Raw genomic sequence first — 16,985 nt, 5'->3', positions numbered from 1 at the left:
CTCCCAATAAAATATTTCCAGTTTGTGACGTGCTCATCGGCGTCTGACCTTGTGATGTGGATACATTACTTACAACTCCCAGAAAATGAAACATTATTTAAAAAAAAAAAACAAAGAGAAATCAATGGATCCTAATCATTCATACACCACCATTGGTGATATAGCCACCACCTACCCCTCCAACTTGTCATTTAAAAGCTAGCAAATATCAGTTAACATCATATTATCAGAATAAAAATAACGATTTTTTAATATATCATGAACACGTTTTTCTCCATCTGATAGTTTACAAGTTTAGTGAGCTATATATAATTCATTTTAGAAAAAGAAAAAAAGGTTGAATCTGGTATGGAATGTTCCATCATTTTATTTTATTACTCGTATTTATTAGTTTGTTTTCTAACTTTATAGGTTCATATCAATATAATACAAATCTCCTAATTGCTGACTAAAAATAATAATCTTAATTATTTTTTAGTAACATTCACATGCATATAAAGTGTGATGTTTGCTTGCTAACTTTCTAATTTCATACAATCATACATAATTACATATACAAAACAAATACAAAGAGAAGTACACCAGATAAGCAGCAAACATGTACTAAGTTACAAAGAGATTAGAGGTTAAAATAACACCATTTCTGTATTATTAGTTTTCCAAAAACTAATACTACATGGTTTATTTATTATCAACGGCAAGTTGTGATTAATTACCTTGAGCTCATTAATTGTTGACTTTTATTAAGATATGAAAGTCAATGGCTGAAACCTGATGAAGACATTATAAATATCATAACTTTATGTATAATACATACCAAGCAGAACTAGTTTGTGAAGATTGACTACTAATTGTAGCAGTCTAGTTAGCTAAAAACTATATCATGTCGATGCAAGTCTTAATACAGTCAAAAAAGTACATAAAACCCGCAACTCCAACTCCTCAAACCCTTGGTTGCTACAAAATAAGTTGCCTTGACGAGCAGGCTCCTGCCACGAATATAAGCATTGTTCTATTCTTCTCCATCAACAGCGATCAGAATCCCAAGTTTGTTGCAAAGCTAGAAAAATCGCTTGAAAGAATCTTACCGAGTTTCTACCCTCTTGCTGGTAGGTATCTGGAAGAGATTCATGTGATTGAATGTAAAGACCAGGGTGTTGAGTTTATACAAGCTAAAGCCAACACCAAACTTCAAGATTTCATTGTTGATAGTGAAACGAATGTAAAGCTGGTTGATGACTTAATTCCATTTGTGGTTGGGGCCGTAGATCAAGTCACTGACCCAATTCTTGGGATTCAAGCGACCACATTTGAATGTGGAGGATTAGCACTTGGTGTGAGCATGTCACATAGGATTGCTGATGCTTCCACTCTTTGTACGTTTTTGAATAAATGGGCTGCTACAAGCCGAGAAGAAAATCAAGTTGTGACGATGGGATTTAACTCATCCAAGTTCTTTCCTGGTCGTGGCCTAACACCATCTTTACGCCAAAGAGTTCCAAGGTCAAAAAATGATGATGCACATGTGCTTCTGCGTGGCAAGTACACCACAAAGAAACTTTCATTCAGCGATAGTGATATATCACACTTGAAAAACAAGATCGGGCTCAATGAAAGAAATGCCCAATACTGGTCGAAGGTACAGTTAGTGTCGGCAGTCATCTGGAAAGCTCTTATTGAAGTTGATCAACGAACGACAACAGATGGTCATCCAAGAGATGCTATTATTAACCGTCCAATAAACTTGAGGAGAAAAGACGTATGCTTAATTCCCAAAGACTCTTGTGGGAATCTTTATGGTTTAGTATGGACGGAATGGAAAAATACCAGCGTCAAAACTACTAGAGCACTAGGCGATCTCTTAAGAGATGATGTTACGAATTTCGTAAATTACTACTTGGAGTTAAGACATGATATTGAGAAAGTGCAAACCATGGTTATGAATTCTTTATCAAGGAAGGCCACGAACACCGCAAGTTTGCACTGTATAAGCAGCTGGTGTAATTTCCCTTTCTATGAGGCTGACTATGGATTTGGAAAGCCTGTTCAGGTTAGCAGCGGCAGCTTAAACATACCTGTGAAAAATCTAGTATGGTTACTCGATGGCGTTGGAGGGAAGGGGGTCGATGCGTACCTAAGTATGGAACAAGAAGACATACCATTTCTCGAAGAAGCTGTCCGTATCAAAGATTTTGTTGCTTAAAGCAACTACTTAGTTTGCAGTGTCTGTATAGATGGATAAGAAATGTAACTTGAAAGACAGTGGTCATAACAGTTTATCCGATGTAGACACTACAAAAAATTATTTCAATGTGTATGCTGAATTTGTGGTAGATTTAAGAAAATAAACGAATACATCTCATTATCTCAATCATTTAAGTTATGTCACATATACAAAAATTTATAACAATGCAAACGGCGCTTTTATCCAGTACACTTTGCACCTCTACACTCAGTTTGAAACTTTTCCTAAAAGTCACCTGATCAATCCCAGAGCAACGCCCGGAGCGAACAATGTTCAGAAACTTAATTATGGAACAACAGCTGAAAACTAACATGTACATAATTCAAAACACATCAAAAACCTTTCATTTACGCCAGCATTACAAATAATCACACTTTGTGAATATGTTTGTATTTTATAACGTCTTCTACATTGACAGTACTTTGCTATTAAGTCTTGTATTCCTTGAAACTCCTAGACATTACAATTGTCACTTTTGGCATGTAACTTTAGGAGCTAAATAAATATTTCTTTTCATTTTCTAATAATTTTTTTTCCAAAACAAATCACAAAAACCTGACTTAAACACACAGACGAGCTCCTAAAATGACAAGTCAAATAGTAACAATTGTAAATCTGATAGCATGGAGTACTTTCTCACAAACTAAATAATAGTTCACAACAAGCTGTAAATTATCAAACAACAGCTGCCCTATTTACCATCAACATGAGGCTAATCACCTAAAATTCTGCATACCTCTGCTCATGTTGGAATAAGGCTACTGCATGCCATTTATGTCACATGTCGTGCAAAAATGCAGGCGAATTTGAAAAATTCCCGTCATCATAAGAGCCATATGGGCGGAGAAACAAATTGCAGGTGAAGGAGTGGCTTCATTGATTTACACGAAAACTGGTAATGATGAATATCGCTGCAAGATTCTTTTGTATGTCAGCCAACATGGATAGACAATTTTGGGGGATTGGGACTGACCAAATTTGCCCATAAGTTGGCAAGAGAGACAAAATATTTATCTCCATTCCATATCACCAATTTCATTTCTGTATATAAAAAAAAAATCCAATTATAGTTGCATGAAAAGGCATAATACAATCCATTAAATATGTACATGTGCGTGAAGCTGTGAAGGCACACAAAGACGCAACGCCACCCTAATTACATAATTAAGATGGCCGCAAAGGCTTGTGTGCACAATCACATGCATGTAAACTAGGAACAAAGGGTTAGGCCCCCCAAACCCTCCTCCAAAAAAGCTCACCACATACACACACACATCTCTCATATGTGCTTCTATAATACTATTAAGATAATTTTACACTTCGTCGAGATCTCTATTCTCTACCAATCTAGATTCTCAACCAATAGCAAACAACATCTTATCTTATCTTAATATATACTATAACACAGTTGAACTAATGTCATATTAACCAATTAAATCGTTCAATTTTATCAAATTAACTCTCGCTTATGTCATCATTTAGATTAAGTATAAATTAAAATCCTAATAATCATTATCCAAATATATATTATATTAGTATCGATATTAATTAGTAGAAAAAGTCTTATTAATTTACACTTTTTTTGTTTTTCATCAATAATTAACACTTTTTAGCCCTAAATACTTAATTTATATTTATTTTTAACCATCAACTTGAGAAGATATTTTTTTTTATATAAAAAAGTTACAATTGTCACTCATATCAAGAATCCTAATTGTTATCAAAGAATATGAAAACAATCCTAATTGTTATCTAATTATCATAGGACAAGTGATTGAAAATAAACCTATTCGTGTTATGGGCCCGCATCATGACCAAATACATATACTTGAATGTCAAGTACAGGATCACAAGTATGTTTATATTTTAATTCTTAATTATCTTTCATAATAATATTACATCATGAGTACAATAGGTTTCAAAAAATTCTAGGGAAATTATTGTAGCATGTGCCTTGTGAAATGACCACGGCAAACAATTTCATCAATATGTCTCAACTAATAATGACAGTGACGAACCTGTGATATTGTACTACAACTTGCAAAGTATAACACTTAGAACTGTATATCTTCAAAATATAAGATTTTATGAATTAAATGTATGAAGATCTAATATTAATAATATCGTAAACCCCGTGTCCAGTGTTGGACACGGGTCTAAAATCTAGTATATTAACAGAGGGAATCAGAGTGAATACTAAATTATCTTCTATAAAGTAAAACCATTCAATTTATAGCTTCAAGAAAAAGAACAAGGCATTAACACTGATGAAGCCAAACTGGCTATTTCCATAGTTGTGTTTCCTATGTAGCTCATTTTAATGCTCACATGTTTGTGATTTCTTGAGATGTGAGCTTAGTGTATATCCATTGAATGGTTATGCACCAGTGAAAAATCCACCTTTATAAGCATTTGCAAGTTCTAAGGAACAAAAAGTTTCAACATCTATGGCCGTAATCACGGTACAACCAAACCCTCTTTTATGCAGAAAATGTTGGTCTGTAGCATCTCACAAGTCATGTCAAGCATAACTTAAGCAAAAGACCTTGAGCCTGTTTCTTGCTCTACGGCTCTTCCACAATGAGGTCACCACTTACAACTAATGGAATTTAGTACAGACTGCAGGTCTCCTAGAAATTAGTCACCCTGCTTCAGTAAAAGCCTACTATCCTAGCTAGTGCCAAATTGTCATTGAGATACCACAACATAAGAAGAATGGCATTGCCAACCAACTAACTGCACTCACTAAATATGCAATCGCAAGAAACTAAAAGTACGATAATTCAGCTTCTCTAAATGCCTTTTGTAATTTCGCAGGCAATCTAGCAGCTACTTATTTGTTGGTATTAACTTGTCTTCTGGAGTCCCCTGACTCACATCTACACCTAAAAAACCACAGTACACTCTTAAAATAGAAGACAGTATTTTTACTGAAGGGAAGAATACTAATATACATAATAGATCAAACAGGAAACACAATAAAACCCTAACTATACCCTAATTACGATTAAAGTCTATAATCTATATGCTAATCATTTGTAAGAGTAGCCTACATGTATGAAAACTACACCACCACCCCAGTTAGGTGGCTCCCGAACTCTGAAGGCATAAGAACTCAAGAACAAGATGAAAACTAAATCTATATGCTAGTTTATCCTTCGGTTTATATGGTCATCAAGTGTAGGTTAACTAACCTGGCACCACTGCTGGAAATAAAAGTGATAGCACACATTGAGATTCCTCCTGAGAAAGAATTTCATTTGTAATTGCAAGTTCATCATGGTTACGAATATGCCTGATGGAATCCAGTAATGACTCAGCAGGGAAAGTCTCCTCAAGTCCAGATGTTGACCAGAGGGAGTGACATTCTTCTAAAAGACAATACATTCCCTCTAAATTTGCACCGCTTAACAGTATCCAAGGCTTGTAAAATTTGACCGCAGATCCTAATATCACAACCGCTCTATATATCTCTCCAATAGCAATTATGAAGTCTTTACCTGAATTAAAGTAATGAAGATTACATATGGTGACAAGGGCATTAAAAAAACAATGGCATGTTAGACTTTCGAGACTACACATGAGACTTTTGAAAATGAAATCAAACTATAACTATCACATGTGGTATCATGTTTAAAAAACAAACTTAGGTGTTAAGTTAAAACACAATCGATCTCAAACTTTTGAGACAGAATAAACTCCATGTTATATTTTAGTTAAAAGGCACTAGATATATCAAATGAAGCCTAGAGTAACAATTTCGCTAAATTTATTTACATACATAGATCTCAATGGTTTTTCATCCCAAACAGGTCTAATGAAGATAAATGGTTTAAAGGGGATTAAGTAAAAGTAAAACGGGTGGAGAGACAACAAACTTCCATTATTAACCCATGCAACCTCCTAAAATGATTTATTTCAGATATTCAAATTCTTATCGTAATGATATCGTTACTTTTTATTAATCATACTTGAAGCTCTAATGATCGATTGAATTCACATTATGGAGAAAAAAGGTGTTTGTGGGCCAATAAAACACAGCCTGAACCGCGAGGACATGTATTAGAAAAGACTCATTTCAACCGGAACCAACCTGCCCATCCCGCCCATATTGCCACCACTAATCAAAGCTTATTGACTTATTGTTTTACACACTGCAATGAGTATACTGCTTAACATGGTCTTATCACAATTAAAGTAGCACAGTACCTTGAGGTTCAACGAGTATTTCATTATGAATATTCAATTCTAATGATCTCTTCCAAATCGAGATGCCATGTTTTAGTTCTTGAGAGCATACGAAGATCATCTTGGACCATAGGGAGACATAATCAGCTGGATCAGCCTTTGGAGCGAGTGTTAGAATCTTTAGCACTGTTGTAAAGTGGTTGATGAGATCAATGGCTGTTCGCAAATCTGATTCTGCCTAATCAAAAGATGAAAGTTAATATCTCCATTCGAATTATTAAAATGTCATAATGATGCAAAAACTTAAAAAGTTGCGAAATGCTCGAACACATCTTGAAAAAGAAATGTCATTTTTTAACTTGCAGCATATTCCATTTCCAGTCATAGTTTATAAGACAAGTACTAGTTCACTATAAGCCTTAGAGCAAAAGACATACTAATGACAATCTTCTTGAAATGTGATATTCTGACTCGATCGCTTGAAAATCTGGCTCACATAGAGTTTCAATATATTGGTCAAGAGAAGTAACTCGTTCTGAATGTTTATCAAGATCCATTTCTGCGGCTATGATATCTTCTTGGTGAAGCTCTTTCAAGGCCTCCTACAATAAGCAAAAGAATTATTATGGCATTAGTAAGAATCAACAAATTTAGAGATGTAACTAATTTAAAGAGTACAGAAATGAGTAATCAAAAGGAAAAGCACACCTGAATGTCTTTATTGATGGTGGCCACTTTCATCTCTTCACCAACAAGAGTAGCGGCACTTTGAGCTTCCTAGACAGAAATGTAGATATCACCAATTTTATACGGGCGTGTACCCACAGTTCTTTAGATTGACAACAATTGAGTTGAATAATATTTGAATAGAGTACCAACCTTTAGACCATGAATATGATGTCTTGCAACAACCAATAAGTCATCTTTTAAGTTGGAATATAAATCCATACAATGGTTCAGTTTCTTTTTAAAAGACAAATTCTCATTCTCAACACTTGATTGAAAGGAGGCATCCTTGAATTCCCATGAACCATCATTAAAATCATCATCATCATCCACTACACGAGAACTGTATTCTTCGCCAGTAGAATGCAGTAAACTTACATTTCCATCTGGGTTACCCTCGTTGTTCGCAGAACTTATTGGTTGCGCTTGGCTGTACAAATCTGATAGAATGTCATTGATTGATAGATTTGAACTTGGATTCTGCAAATGGGTTGATGATTTAAATAATTCAAGCTGAAGGTTCAAGGAACTATCTGCTTCGGGCTCCTCTTCAATGCCGAAAATGGAAAGTGGCACGGCTTCTTTGTAACTCTTTGAACTTGCCATCGAGCCCTTGAACAACGAAAGAAAAGATAAGATAACACCAACGAGAATAAAACCAATAACAGACGAGAACATAAAAAAGGTGGCAGGATACAGAAGGGTAAAAAGATTTGATCTACCTCTGGCTTTAATCCAGCCTCCGGAAATGTTGCCTCAAACTCTCCAAAATCTTCATCGTCAGCACCCATGTCAGGAGATTGTGAATACGAGTCATCTTTAGTTTCCTTCCACTCAGTTTGAAAGACTGGATCTGAGGCAACACCATTTTGTACCACTGGGCTTTGACTGAAGTTGAACTCATTATTCTCCTTGTGCGATCCACCCAGAACTCCATTTGAAAATGCAAATAGATCAATTGGTCGGTGGGACACATCATATGAACCCAATGGGTCAAACTTTTCCTCAGACAATTCCTGCATGTTTAGATCAAACCTCAATTTAGACTTGGTCAAAATTGTGTAATAACTGGTCTCAACTTTACACTATGATATCCAGTTATGCAACTGTTCAAGAATACCAAGCAGGTAATGTTGTACATTATGTCTAGCTAACATTGCTTGAATCCCTGTATACAAGATATGATAGAAAGATAGATTATCTTTACGTTCACTTGACAGCCTTCTAGAATATCAAAGCACTTTTCCAGTGACAATTCTATCTGTTATATAGCTAATATATACTGACCCTCTATTTCTTTTATTATAATGGCTAATTGGATATCAAACAAGAACACTAATGTCATCAAAAGGCACCTGAAACCTCAACAACCCAACCAATGGGTTATGGAATCCACTGATGCTATTTGATTCAGATAACACTTAGTAATAGTGATTACTTCCTGTCATGGGAGTTGATAAAAAAGAAGGCCAAGCAGCCAGGAACCCCTTAGTTCCGTGAAGGAATTTCCCATTCCAGTCTAGGAACCCTGCAATCCTAACCGCCGGTGAGTGTGCAATCCCAAGATCCACTGGATAATCCGTCTGAGACTAAGATTCAAACATGCGCCACTTAAGCATTCCCCAGTGGGCCGTGAGCATTGGCGCACACAGGTGGCAAACTCACCTAAGTACACCGTTCATTTTGATCATTAAACCAAACTGTACGAACACTACATCGTATTGTCAAACATGTTAATGCACATTAATGTTATATGGTTCAAAATAAATGGTGTATTGCTAAGTGCTCACCTCCCTTCTGTCATTGTTTTTGCCAGTTAAATGAAAAAAGTTCAACTAGCTACTTTTTTATAAGCTGAATCTTACAAAATCACAAGTAGCACTTAAAGAATGCAAGGATAGATTCAACACAATGCAATATCTTAGATCGCTTTTTTGTTATACAATATATATGAGCGTATCCAACCATTCGTAGAAACAACTCACATCTCGTAGAATTCAAAATCCAAAAGAAATTAAGACTATATCTCTTATTTCTCTTCTGTCATTTTCTTTTGGATTTTAGATAAGCAACACACGAATTAGTTAGATTTTACAAAAACTAACAAATGTCACGGCATGAAATATGGTTTTCAGTCCAACTTAATCAAAAGGAACTTGCCTACGAAGAAAGTAGTTAACTCTGCTTACATTGGCATTAATATTTAACATCGTGATGCATGTATATACAAATATCAAAAACAGTTCATAATTATAAGTTCCAAAAGAAACCCGCATCAATATTTAACATTGTGGTGCGAGTATACACACATATCAAGAACAGTTCATAATTATAAGTATCAAAAGAAACCCACATTTACCTTCTTCGTTGACGAATTTTCTACAAATGCAGTCTCAAACTCCCCAAACGTATCATCAAAATCATCAGTCTCACCAAGCTTCTCTGAGCTCAACTCATTCGCTGCACCTTTAGGTTCAGCTTTAAGTTCAGTATTAAAACCATTCTGAAAGCTTGTTGTTGGCTTGGAGTTGAACCCAGTGCCCGTCCCATTGGATTCAACAAACACTCCATTGTTTGATCCATCAAATAAATCAATACCCCCGTTTGACACACTTGTCACGACACGTTCCTATAACAACAAAACACCGATTCAAGTAACACTAAAGCTCACACTATATATAAAAACTTGTACTAACAACCAACTTTTTGAGGATCTTTGGATTAGCTTAACTACGGGCTTATTAAAGCTTCAAAAAGCCAATAATCTCATATAATCTAACTTAAAGTTATTCCTTAATTTAGCCCATAAATTCAAGACTATAAGCCTATAAACCGTGAAAAATTAGCTAACCGAACTAAAAATTTCAAAAAATGCCAGTAACTAGCCTAATCAAAACACCCTTTTATCTATCATAACATAACATAGCATTTATATACATAAAGCAACAAACTTTACCTTATTGTCCTTATCTTTATCGTTTTTCGAGTCCGAAAACGCGTCTACGAAATCCCATCCACCTTCCTCATCATCATCATCAGATCCATGATCAGCAGAACCCGAATTCGAAACCGGATCCTTATATACATTTCCATTATCAACTACCTTGCTAACATTATTTTTATTATGATTCAATTGTTTCGGGTCACCGTATAGATTTGCAATCAGATCATTTATCTCCAAATTCCCATTCTTTCTATTTATATCATTATTACTGTTAGATACAAAACCATTAGAATTACCAGAAAAGGAAAGATTTTTCAGATCTTCTTGACTTTCATGATCATTAAAATCATCAGGGTCTCCGAATAGAGATAAGGGTATAGCTCCGTTGATTTTTTGCCATTTTTGGTGTGGGGATTTGTTTTGATGAGAAGTGAAATCGCCGGTGGTGGGTGTTTGGGTGGTAGAAGACGGTGCAAATGTGAATTCGCCGAAGGAATCGTCGTCGTCTTCGTCCGCCATGATTGTGGCCGTGGGTTTCGCCGACAACGAATCAAATGGATGGATGTGTAACTTGCAAATTTTGGAAGTTTTTACTAGTATATTCTCTCTCTTTTTTTCTTTTTTTTCATTTTTTCCCCCCTGTAAAAACGAAGGTAGCTGTAAAAGTAGTAAAAACTTGAGGTAGAATATGATATCAAAGTTATCAACATTCAACAACATGGATTAATAGGATCGAATTGGTAAATAATTTTAACAAGATTAATTGCAGAAACATTTTTATTTTTACTAACTACATATCTTCTTGCATAAATAGTTTTGTGTAAACTACTCTTTTATATAAAACCTTATTTTTGTTTTAGTGTCACATTTAAAACATGAAAAGAAACAAGCTTATAAATACTCTTTGTTTGTTATTCAAAGCACTTGAAAATCTCTAATATCAATTTCGTATCTCAGTAATAATATTGACATTTACATCATCATCATTTATATTGGACTTTTTATAATACATCTATCTATATCTATATTTCTATATAAAATTATACCTTTATGTTGAAAAGTTTACAATTTTGGTACATGCAAAATTACCATTTTATCTTTAATTTATTAACTTACACAACCATTCCATAATCTTTTGAAAGATATTCACTATCCTTAAAAATCAAATATTTTTGTGTCAATTACCAACACCATTTGACGTCGACGCTACCACATTGCAACTAATGTCATCGTCGCCGCATTGTGCGGGTACCATGCTCATTATCGCTAAAAATAAAACATGTTTTTGCATTTGGTTAATCCTTTCCTTCCGTTCTAAGTTTTAACTAACTCTTAAAGCATTACTTGAGCCTCGCATTCAACGGAGGTTTTGAGAAGAAAAGAAAAACTATAGAATGATACGAACTGTATTTTAGCATCATGACTTTATCTCAATGATATTAGAGTTTGTAAATGATCTTTTCACAATGATATTATTACCAATATCAAAAGTAATATTAGATCTTGGTAAATACTTTTATGATTTTTTTTTTGAACGGTATTCTATTCCACTCCTACTCCTAAATTACACGTATGTCTGAAAATTAGGACTCTCAAAAAACCCCTATTAATCCACCCTCATAAATGTGAGAAGTGAGACTCGAACCCAAGTGGATCCTCTCAAGGTCAAGATCTTATTAATCAGTCACCAACTCCATTGGCAAATACTTTTATGATTAACTGTTAGGCTACTATTAAGAGACCAAATGCATATAGTAGGGCATATTCACACTTTCTTTCTTTATAAAAAATTAATTGTATATATATATATATATATATTGTAGAGACCAGAGAGAAAGTTTTTAAGGAGAGATGGGAGAGAATGTCAATTTTTTAATTCTTTTTAGCTTGTTTTTTTGATTTTTTTTTTTCCCACTTTTTTCATTCTTTTTTTAATTAACTCAATCATCATAAAAAAAAAATAAAATTTGTTAACCCAAGTTAGTGAGTTATACATGTAAGGGAAGGGTACGTACATGCTACATCCTTAAGGATATTAATTAAGGGTCACTATTGGAGTGATAGGTCATAGAGGGTGATAAGTCATAGGGGGTGATCGGTAATGAGGTGATTTACCTAACGGACTTCTCCCTTAGCTATCATGGCTTTGCCATAGACTGAGAGGCTTCGACTTACGAGCTACGTTCGTTGAAAAAAAATATATTTTTAAAATTTTTATATGGAATTAGTTAATTAAAGAGTAAATGAAAAAAGTGAAATAAACTTCAAAAAAACAAGCTAAAAAAAATAAAAAATGAACCTTCTCTCCTTAACGAATTAACATGACAAGTTCATTTCAAGATGAGCCAATTAAGAACTTTACAATAAACATTGAACGTACATATTTATATCATACTATATATAAAAATCGAAATGATAAGTGGCCTGATGAGGCCGGCTTGCTTCAAATCACTACCCAGACTGTACTCGAATGATCACAACCCTTTGTTTTTTAGACACACTCTTTAGTTACCCTTGTCTGAAAGTTTCACATGGGTATATTCACTCGGTCCTTAATATATATACTTTGAACCTACTACATTAACCACAACTACATTGCTTCCTTTGAAAGTACTACAACTCATCCATATGCTATGGTTTTAAAAACTTTTTTACAGTACATCTATAAGCCATGCAAATCATTTTTGTATAGCCGATGTAATTGTAACTGTGTAATGGAAATAGTGCAGCCAATTGACAAATTCTACAAGTTATGTTCTCATAATTTTTTATCTTACATAAGCTTTCAATGCATTTGATATGTTCTTGTGGGCTATTTTATCGATCTTTTCATATAAGCTAATTAATAATGTAGTTTTTGGTATTTTTTTTCCCGAGTAAAGCGATCTATTCGGTTACTATTTTTATATAAGCTTAATTTGCAGATGTGAGGTTGTAACTATTAGTTCTCTTCATAAAGGACATCCTTTTTGGGTATGTCTACCGGGTTACTTCTTCTATCACCCACTCACAGTAACAAATAATGAACTACAGAAAATAAAACCTGAGTTTACATGAGAATCATTTTCTTTCTTTTTATAGTTTTTTGAAACATATGCAAATTAAGTATATTGCTACCATCTCATCATTCGTAATATCCATTAATATCCATTGCTTTTCTAATCTATGGATATAAAGAAGTTATATTTCTACAACAGAATTTTGCCATCTACAACGAATGTGTCTTTTTTTTATGCACAGAGTATAATTGCATGATGCATGCAGGTATTGTTGTATATGACAAAAATGTGTCATAGGAATATCATTGTGTGAGCCATTCTACTTTGTCTTCCGGAAAAAAAAAATGACAATTATCACAAGAAAAGGGGGGGGAGAAGGGATGATATGTGAAAAACAGCTTGACTACTATGTCGCTTAAGTTTATCTGAAATTTCTTAGATATAATAACAAGGAGTTGACAACAAAGATACAAGGAACCAATTCATAAGTGCTATTCGTTACAAATGCATATTGGACTCACATGTGACCTTGAGAAACGTGGGTTCAATCGATCCTTGGAGTTCCCAAAATCGCATGACAATTTAATAAAGGTGGCACCAAAAGCCTTAAAAGAGAGTTCATAGTAATTCCAAAGACAAGGTGCCCTTTTATGCTCTTTTAACAAAGATACGAGATAAACTTTTTAGTCGTTAAATATCTTTGCAATTGCTTTGACGACTCTTGTAATCAAAGTTTTCAATTATATCACTACTAGCTAATTAAATCCGGGTTTAACCCGGGTCATCTAATTGAAAACTTTACAAATAGAAATACATAATTATCTATATTATTTGTTCATACACCCTTTATTTAAAAAACTTCAACGATAACACTTTGTTTAGATATTGAAAATATGGGGTTAAAAGAGTAATATATAAAAACATGAATTTAGTTAAACCTTATTAATAGGGAGACGACATCACATTAACAAAATTAGTATATATCAAGGATTCATGTAATAAAATATTGAGAAGCCATGTAAGCAAAAGATGATGTCATAACAATTTTACTTTATTAATATAAGAGATTTTTAACGACATATTTGAAACAACCGATTCATCGGACGAAATTTAAAATCATAATGATAATTTAATCGCTTGAAATTAGTTAGTTGTATGTTATATAGAATTTTAACATGATATTAACTATATAACTTTGTTCGGATATTATGCGAGATAATAATGTGTATATGAACTAGTTAATTAACCCGGACATGTTAATTAAAATTATAAAATATATACTATAAAAACTTATGTAATTTTGTTCTTAAAACATTAATTATAACTTGATATAAATCTAATAATTTAACTAACACAATAATTATATAGTTAATAAATTAACTAAATAAAAAAAGACATTTCATTTGTAATATTATACTAGTTAATCAACTCGGGTTCAACCCGGGTATGTTAATTAAAATTTTAAATTATAAACTATAAACAAAATTATGTAATGTTTTTCTCAAAACATTATAACTTGATATAAATCTAATAATTCAACTAACACAATAATGATATAGTTAATAAATCAACTAAATAAAAAGACATTTTATTTTGTAATATTATATAAGAGATATTTTTTATTCTTTAAATAAATTATTAATATATTTATAAAACATGTAAAGAGCTATTTCTATTTTATTTATATATAACATCATAATTAAAAAAAACTTTTTTAAGATGAAATATGGATTTGCCACATCAAAAACTTTATAAGAATACTTGTAAAAAACAATCTTGTTTTATTATATATAGAGATAAGAGAGAACTTTTATTCTTTAAATAAATAATTAATATTTTCATTAAACATGTAAAGAGTTATTTCTATTTTATTTATATATGACATCATAATTAGATAAAAAGTTTTTTAAGATGAAATATGGATTTACCACATCAAAAACCTTTTAAAAATACTTATAAAAAACAATCTTATTTTATAATATATAGAGATATTATTACTAATTATTGTGTATGAAAATCTATTATTATGGTTATTAATGTACAATTTCACATGTTATTTAGTTTTTTCACATAACTATTTTAAAATAAAATGTAAGGTCAAACATGTTGTGGTAACATAAAGGGTGGTGATGTTTGCACCACAAAAATTGATAAATTTATCATAATCGTACATCAAACGTTCGTACATTAAACGTTTGTATAGATATGAAGATTCGCATCTGTATATTAAAATGATCTAAATATTATGTTAGTTAGTTTTGGAACTGATAAGAAGTTCGCCAACCTTTCATATTGTGGTAGACTCACCCTCGTCAAGTCAGTTTTTGGTATGTACTATTCTAGTTTTCATCGTTTAATGCCACAAAAGCAATTTTTGAATATTGTAAGGAAACATTTCTGGTTTTACTCATAGGTTTTAATTTAGTTTTGATTCTCTAAAGTTGTTGGGTTCTTTTAATGGATTCCCTAGGCTTTGAGGATCACATGTTTAAAAAAATAAAGAATATCTTTGGATATTTCTTTGGGATGGAAACTCAGGTGTGAAAACAAATTCTCTTAGGATTGCCCGGAACAAAATTTGCTCCCAAAAAAAGAATTGGGGGACTTGGTATTGGGTTTTTCTTATCTTCAAATTGATCCTGCCAAATGCTAACGTGCTGAGTTTTAAATTTGAACCCACCACTCTCTCTTGTTGTTCCGCAAATTAATCAATACATAGTGTCTTGAACCCAAATCGAAACCATCTCATAGACCACCTTTAACGGGCAGCGTGGTAGCAGCGCTTTGCCTTCATTACCCTGAGATTCCGGCGCGATGGGCATATTGAATTGTTTATGTTTTTATTTTAGCTTCTTTTTTCTTTTTTGACTAGGATAAGATAAAATAGAAAATAATAATTGTAGGTGACATGTATGGAGTTGCAGGTTTCAACACAATGAAGACGATGATGATACATAGGGATGAGTGATCACTGATGAACATATTTTTAACTTATTTATATTTTCTTTTACATCCCTTCTAGTTTATCAAATACTATAGTGAGCCTGCGTATATTATTAGTGTGTTATTTTTACATTTATATTTAATATTAACTTAATATAAGTGTGTTTTATTTTAATGAAATATTTTTACTATTGATAAAATGTATTTGTTAATGTGATTTATTGTGTTTCTAAAATTTAATACAATATACTTTTTAATATTAATAGAAAATGATGATATGGTATCAATAAACTGAAATTTCAGTTTGAAAGTTAATGATAAAAATAATTCAGTGTGGTAAGTCAATGTATTGATGATGTGGCATCAATACACTAAATTTTAGTGTGATAGGTTAAAGATGTTCTAAGCTTGGGGAAAATGATAAGAATTAATTAAAAACTCTTACATCAAAGCCATATATTATATATATATACTAGTTCTTTTACTTGTGTTGCGCGAACGGTTATAAATTAGTATTTTGACATGATCTTAATAAATAGTTTACTTGTTGACACCGTTTTAAAAAACAAAACTTATAAAATCGTTCCGACGTGATCTTCTACTAACCCCCTTCAAAAATAAATGCAAATCATAAAACATAAGTACCTTACAATTTACGGATTCGAACATAAATTCACAATCGAATTGCTAGTAATATAAATTTAATATAAAAAAGAAAAATAAAAGACAACTATAATCTCACCTACTTGTCTTGAAAAGATGGCAGCCTTAAGTTTTTTCATTGGACCAAACTACTTGTTAATTACATAGGTTTATCATATATATATATATATATATATATGGGTGAGTTATTTTGAGAACCATAAAAAAAAAAAAAACGCGAGAACCAATCTGGGCTACACATCTCATCTCCTTTTTTCTTTCTCATCACTTTCATCCA

General features: G+C 32.7%; 2 protein-coding genes across 2 annotated transcripts; one reads left to right on the top strand and one right to left on the bottom strand.

The window, feature by feature from the left end:
• The first annotated feature begins 835 nt into the window (after positions 1-835).
• LOC122602963 (pelargonidin 3-O-(6-caffeoylglucoside) 5-O-(6-O-malonylglucoside) 4'''-malonyltransferase-like) lies at positions 836-2,311 on the top strand. Its single transcript, XM_043775579.1, has one exon. It carries the CDS (start codon positions 884-886, stop codon positions 2,201-2,203), a length of 1,320 nt encoding a protein of 439 aa, XP_043631514.1. The 5' UTR covers positions 836-883; the 3' UTR covers positions 2,204-2,311.
• A 248-nt stretch (positions 2,312-2,559) lies between these two features.
• On the bottom strand, positions 2,560-10,679 carry LOC122602961. The gene is made up of 9 exons (XM_043775578.1): positions 10,116-10,679; positions 9,519-9,788; positions 7,882-8,175; positions 7,313-7,771; positions 7,142-7,210; positions 6,871-7,035; positions 6,455-6,671; positions 5,440-5,745; positions 2,560-3,286 (listed from the first exon to the last, which is right to left on the bottom strand). The coding sequence occupies exons 1-9, from the start codon at positions 10,620-10,622 to the stop codon at positions 3,177-3,179; spliced, it is 2,397 nt and encodes a 798-aa protein (XP_043631513.1). The 5' UTR covers positions 10,623-10,679; the 3' UTR covers positions 2,560-3,176.
• Between the last annotated feature and the right edge of the window lie 6,306 nt (positions 10,680-16,985).

The sequence above is a fragment of the Erigeron canadensis genome, chromosome 6 (genome assembly GCF_010389155.1).
Source record: "Erigeron canadensis isolate Cc75 chromosome 6, C_canadensis_v1, whole genome shotgun sequence".
Lineage (NCBI taxonomy): Eukaryota > Viridiplantae > Streptophyta > Magnoliopsida > Asterales > Asteraceae > Erigeron > Erigeron canadensis.
This window is presented reverse-complemented; position numbering and strand designations above follow the sequence as displayed.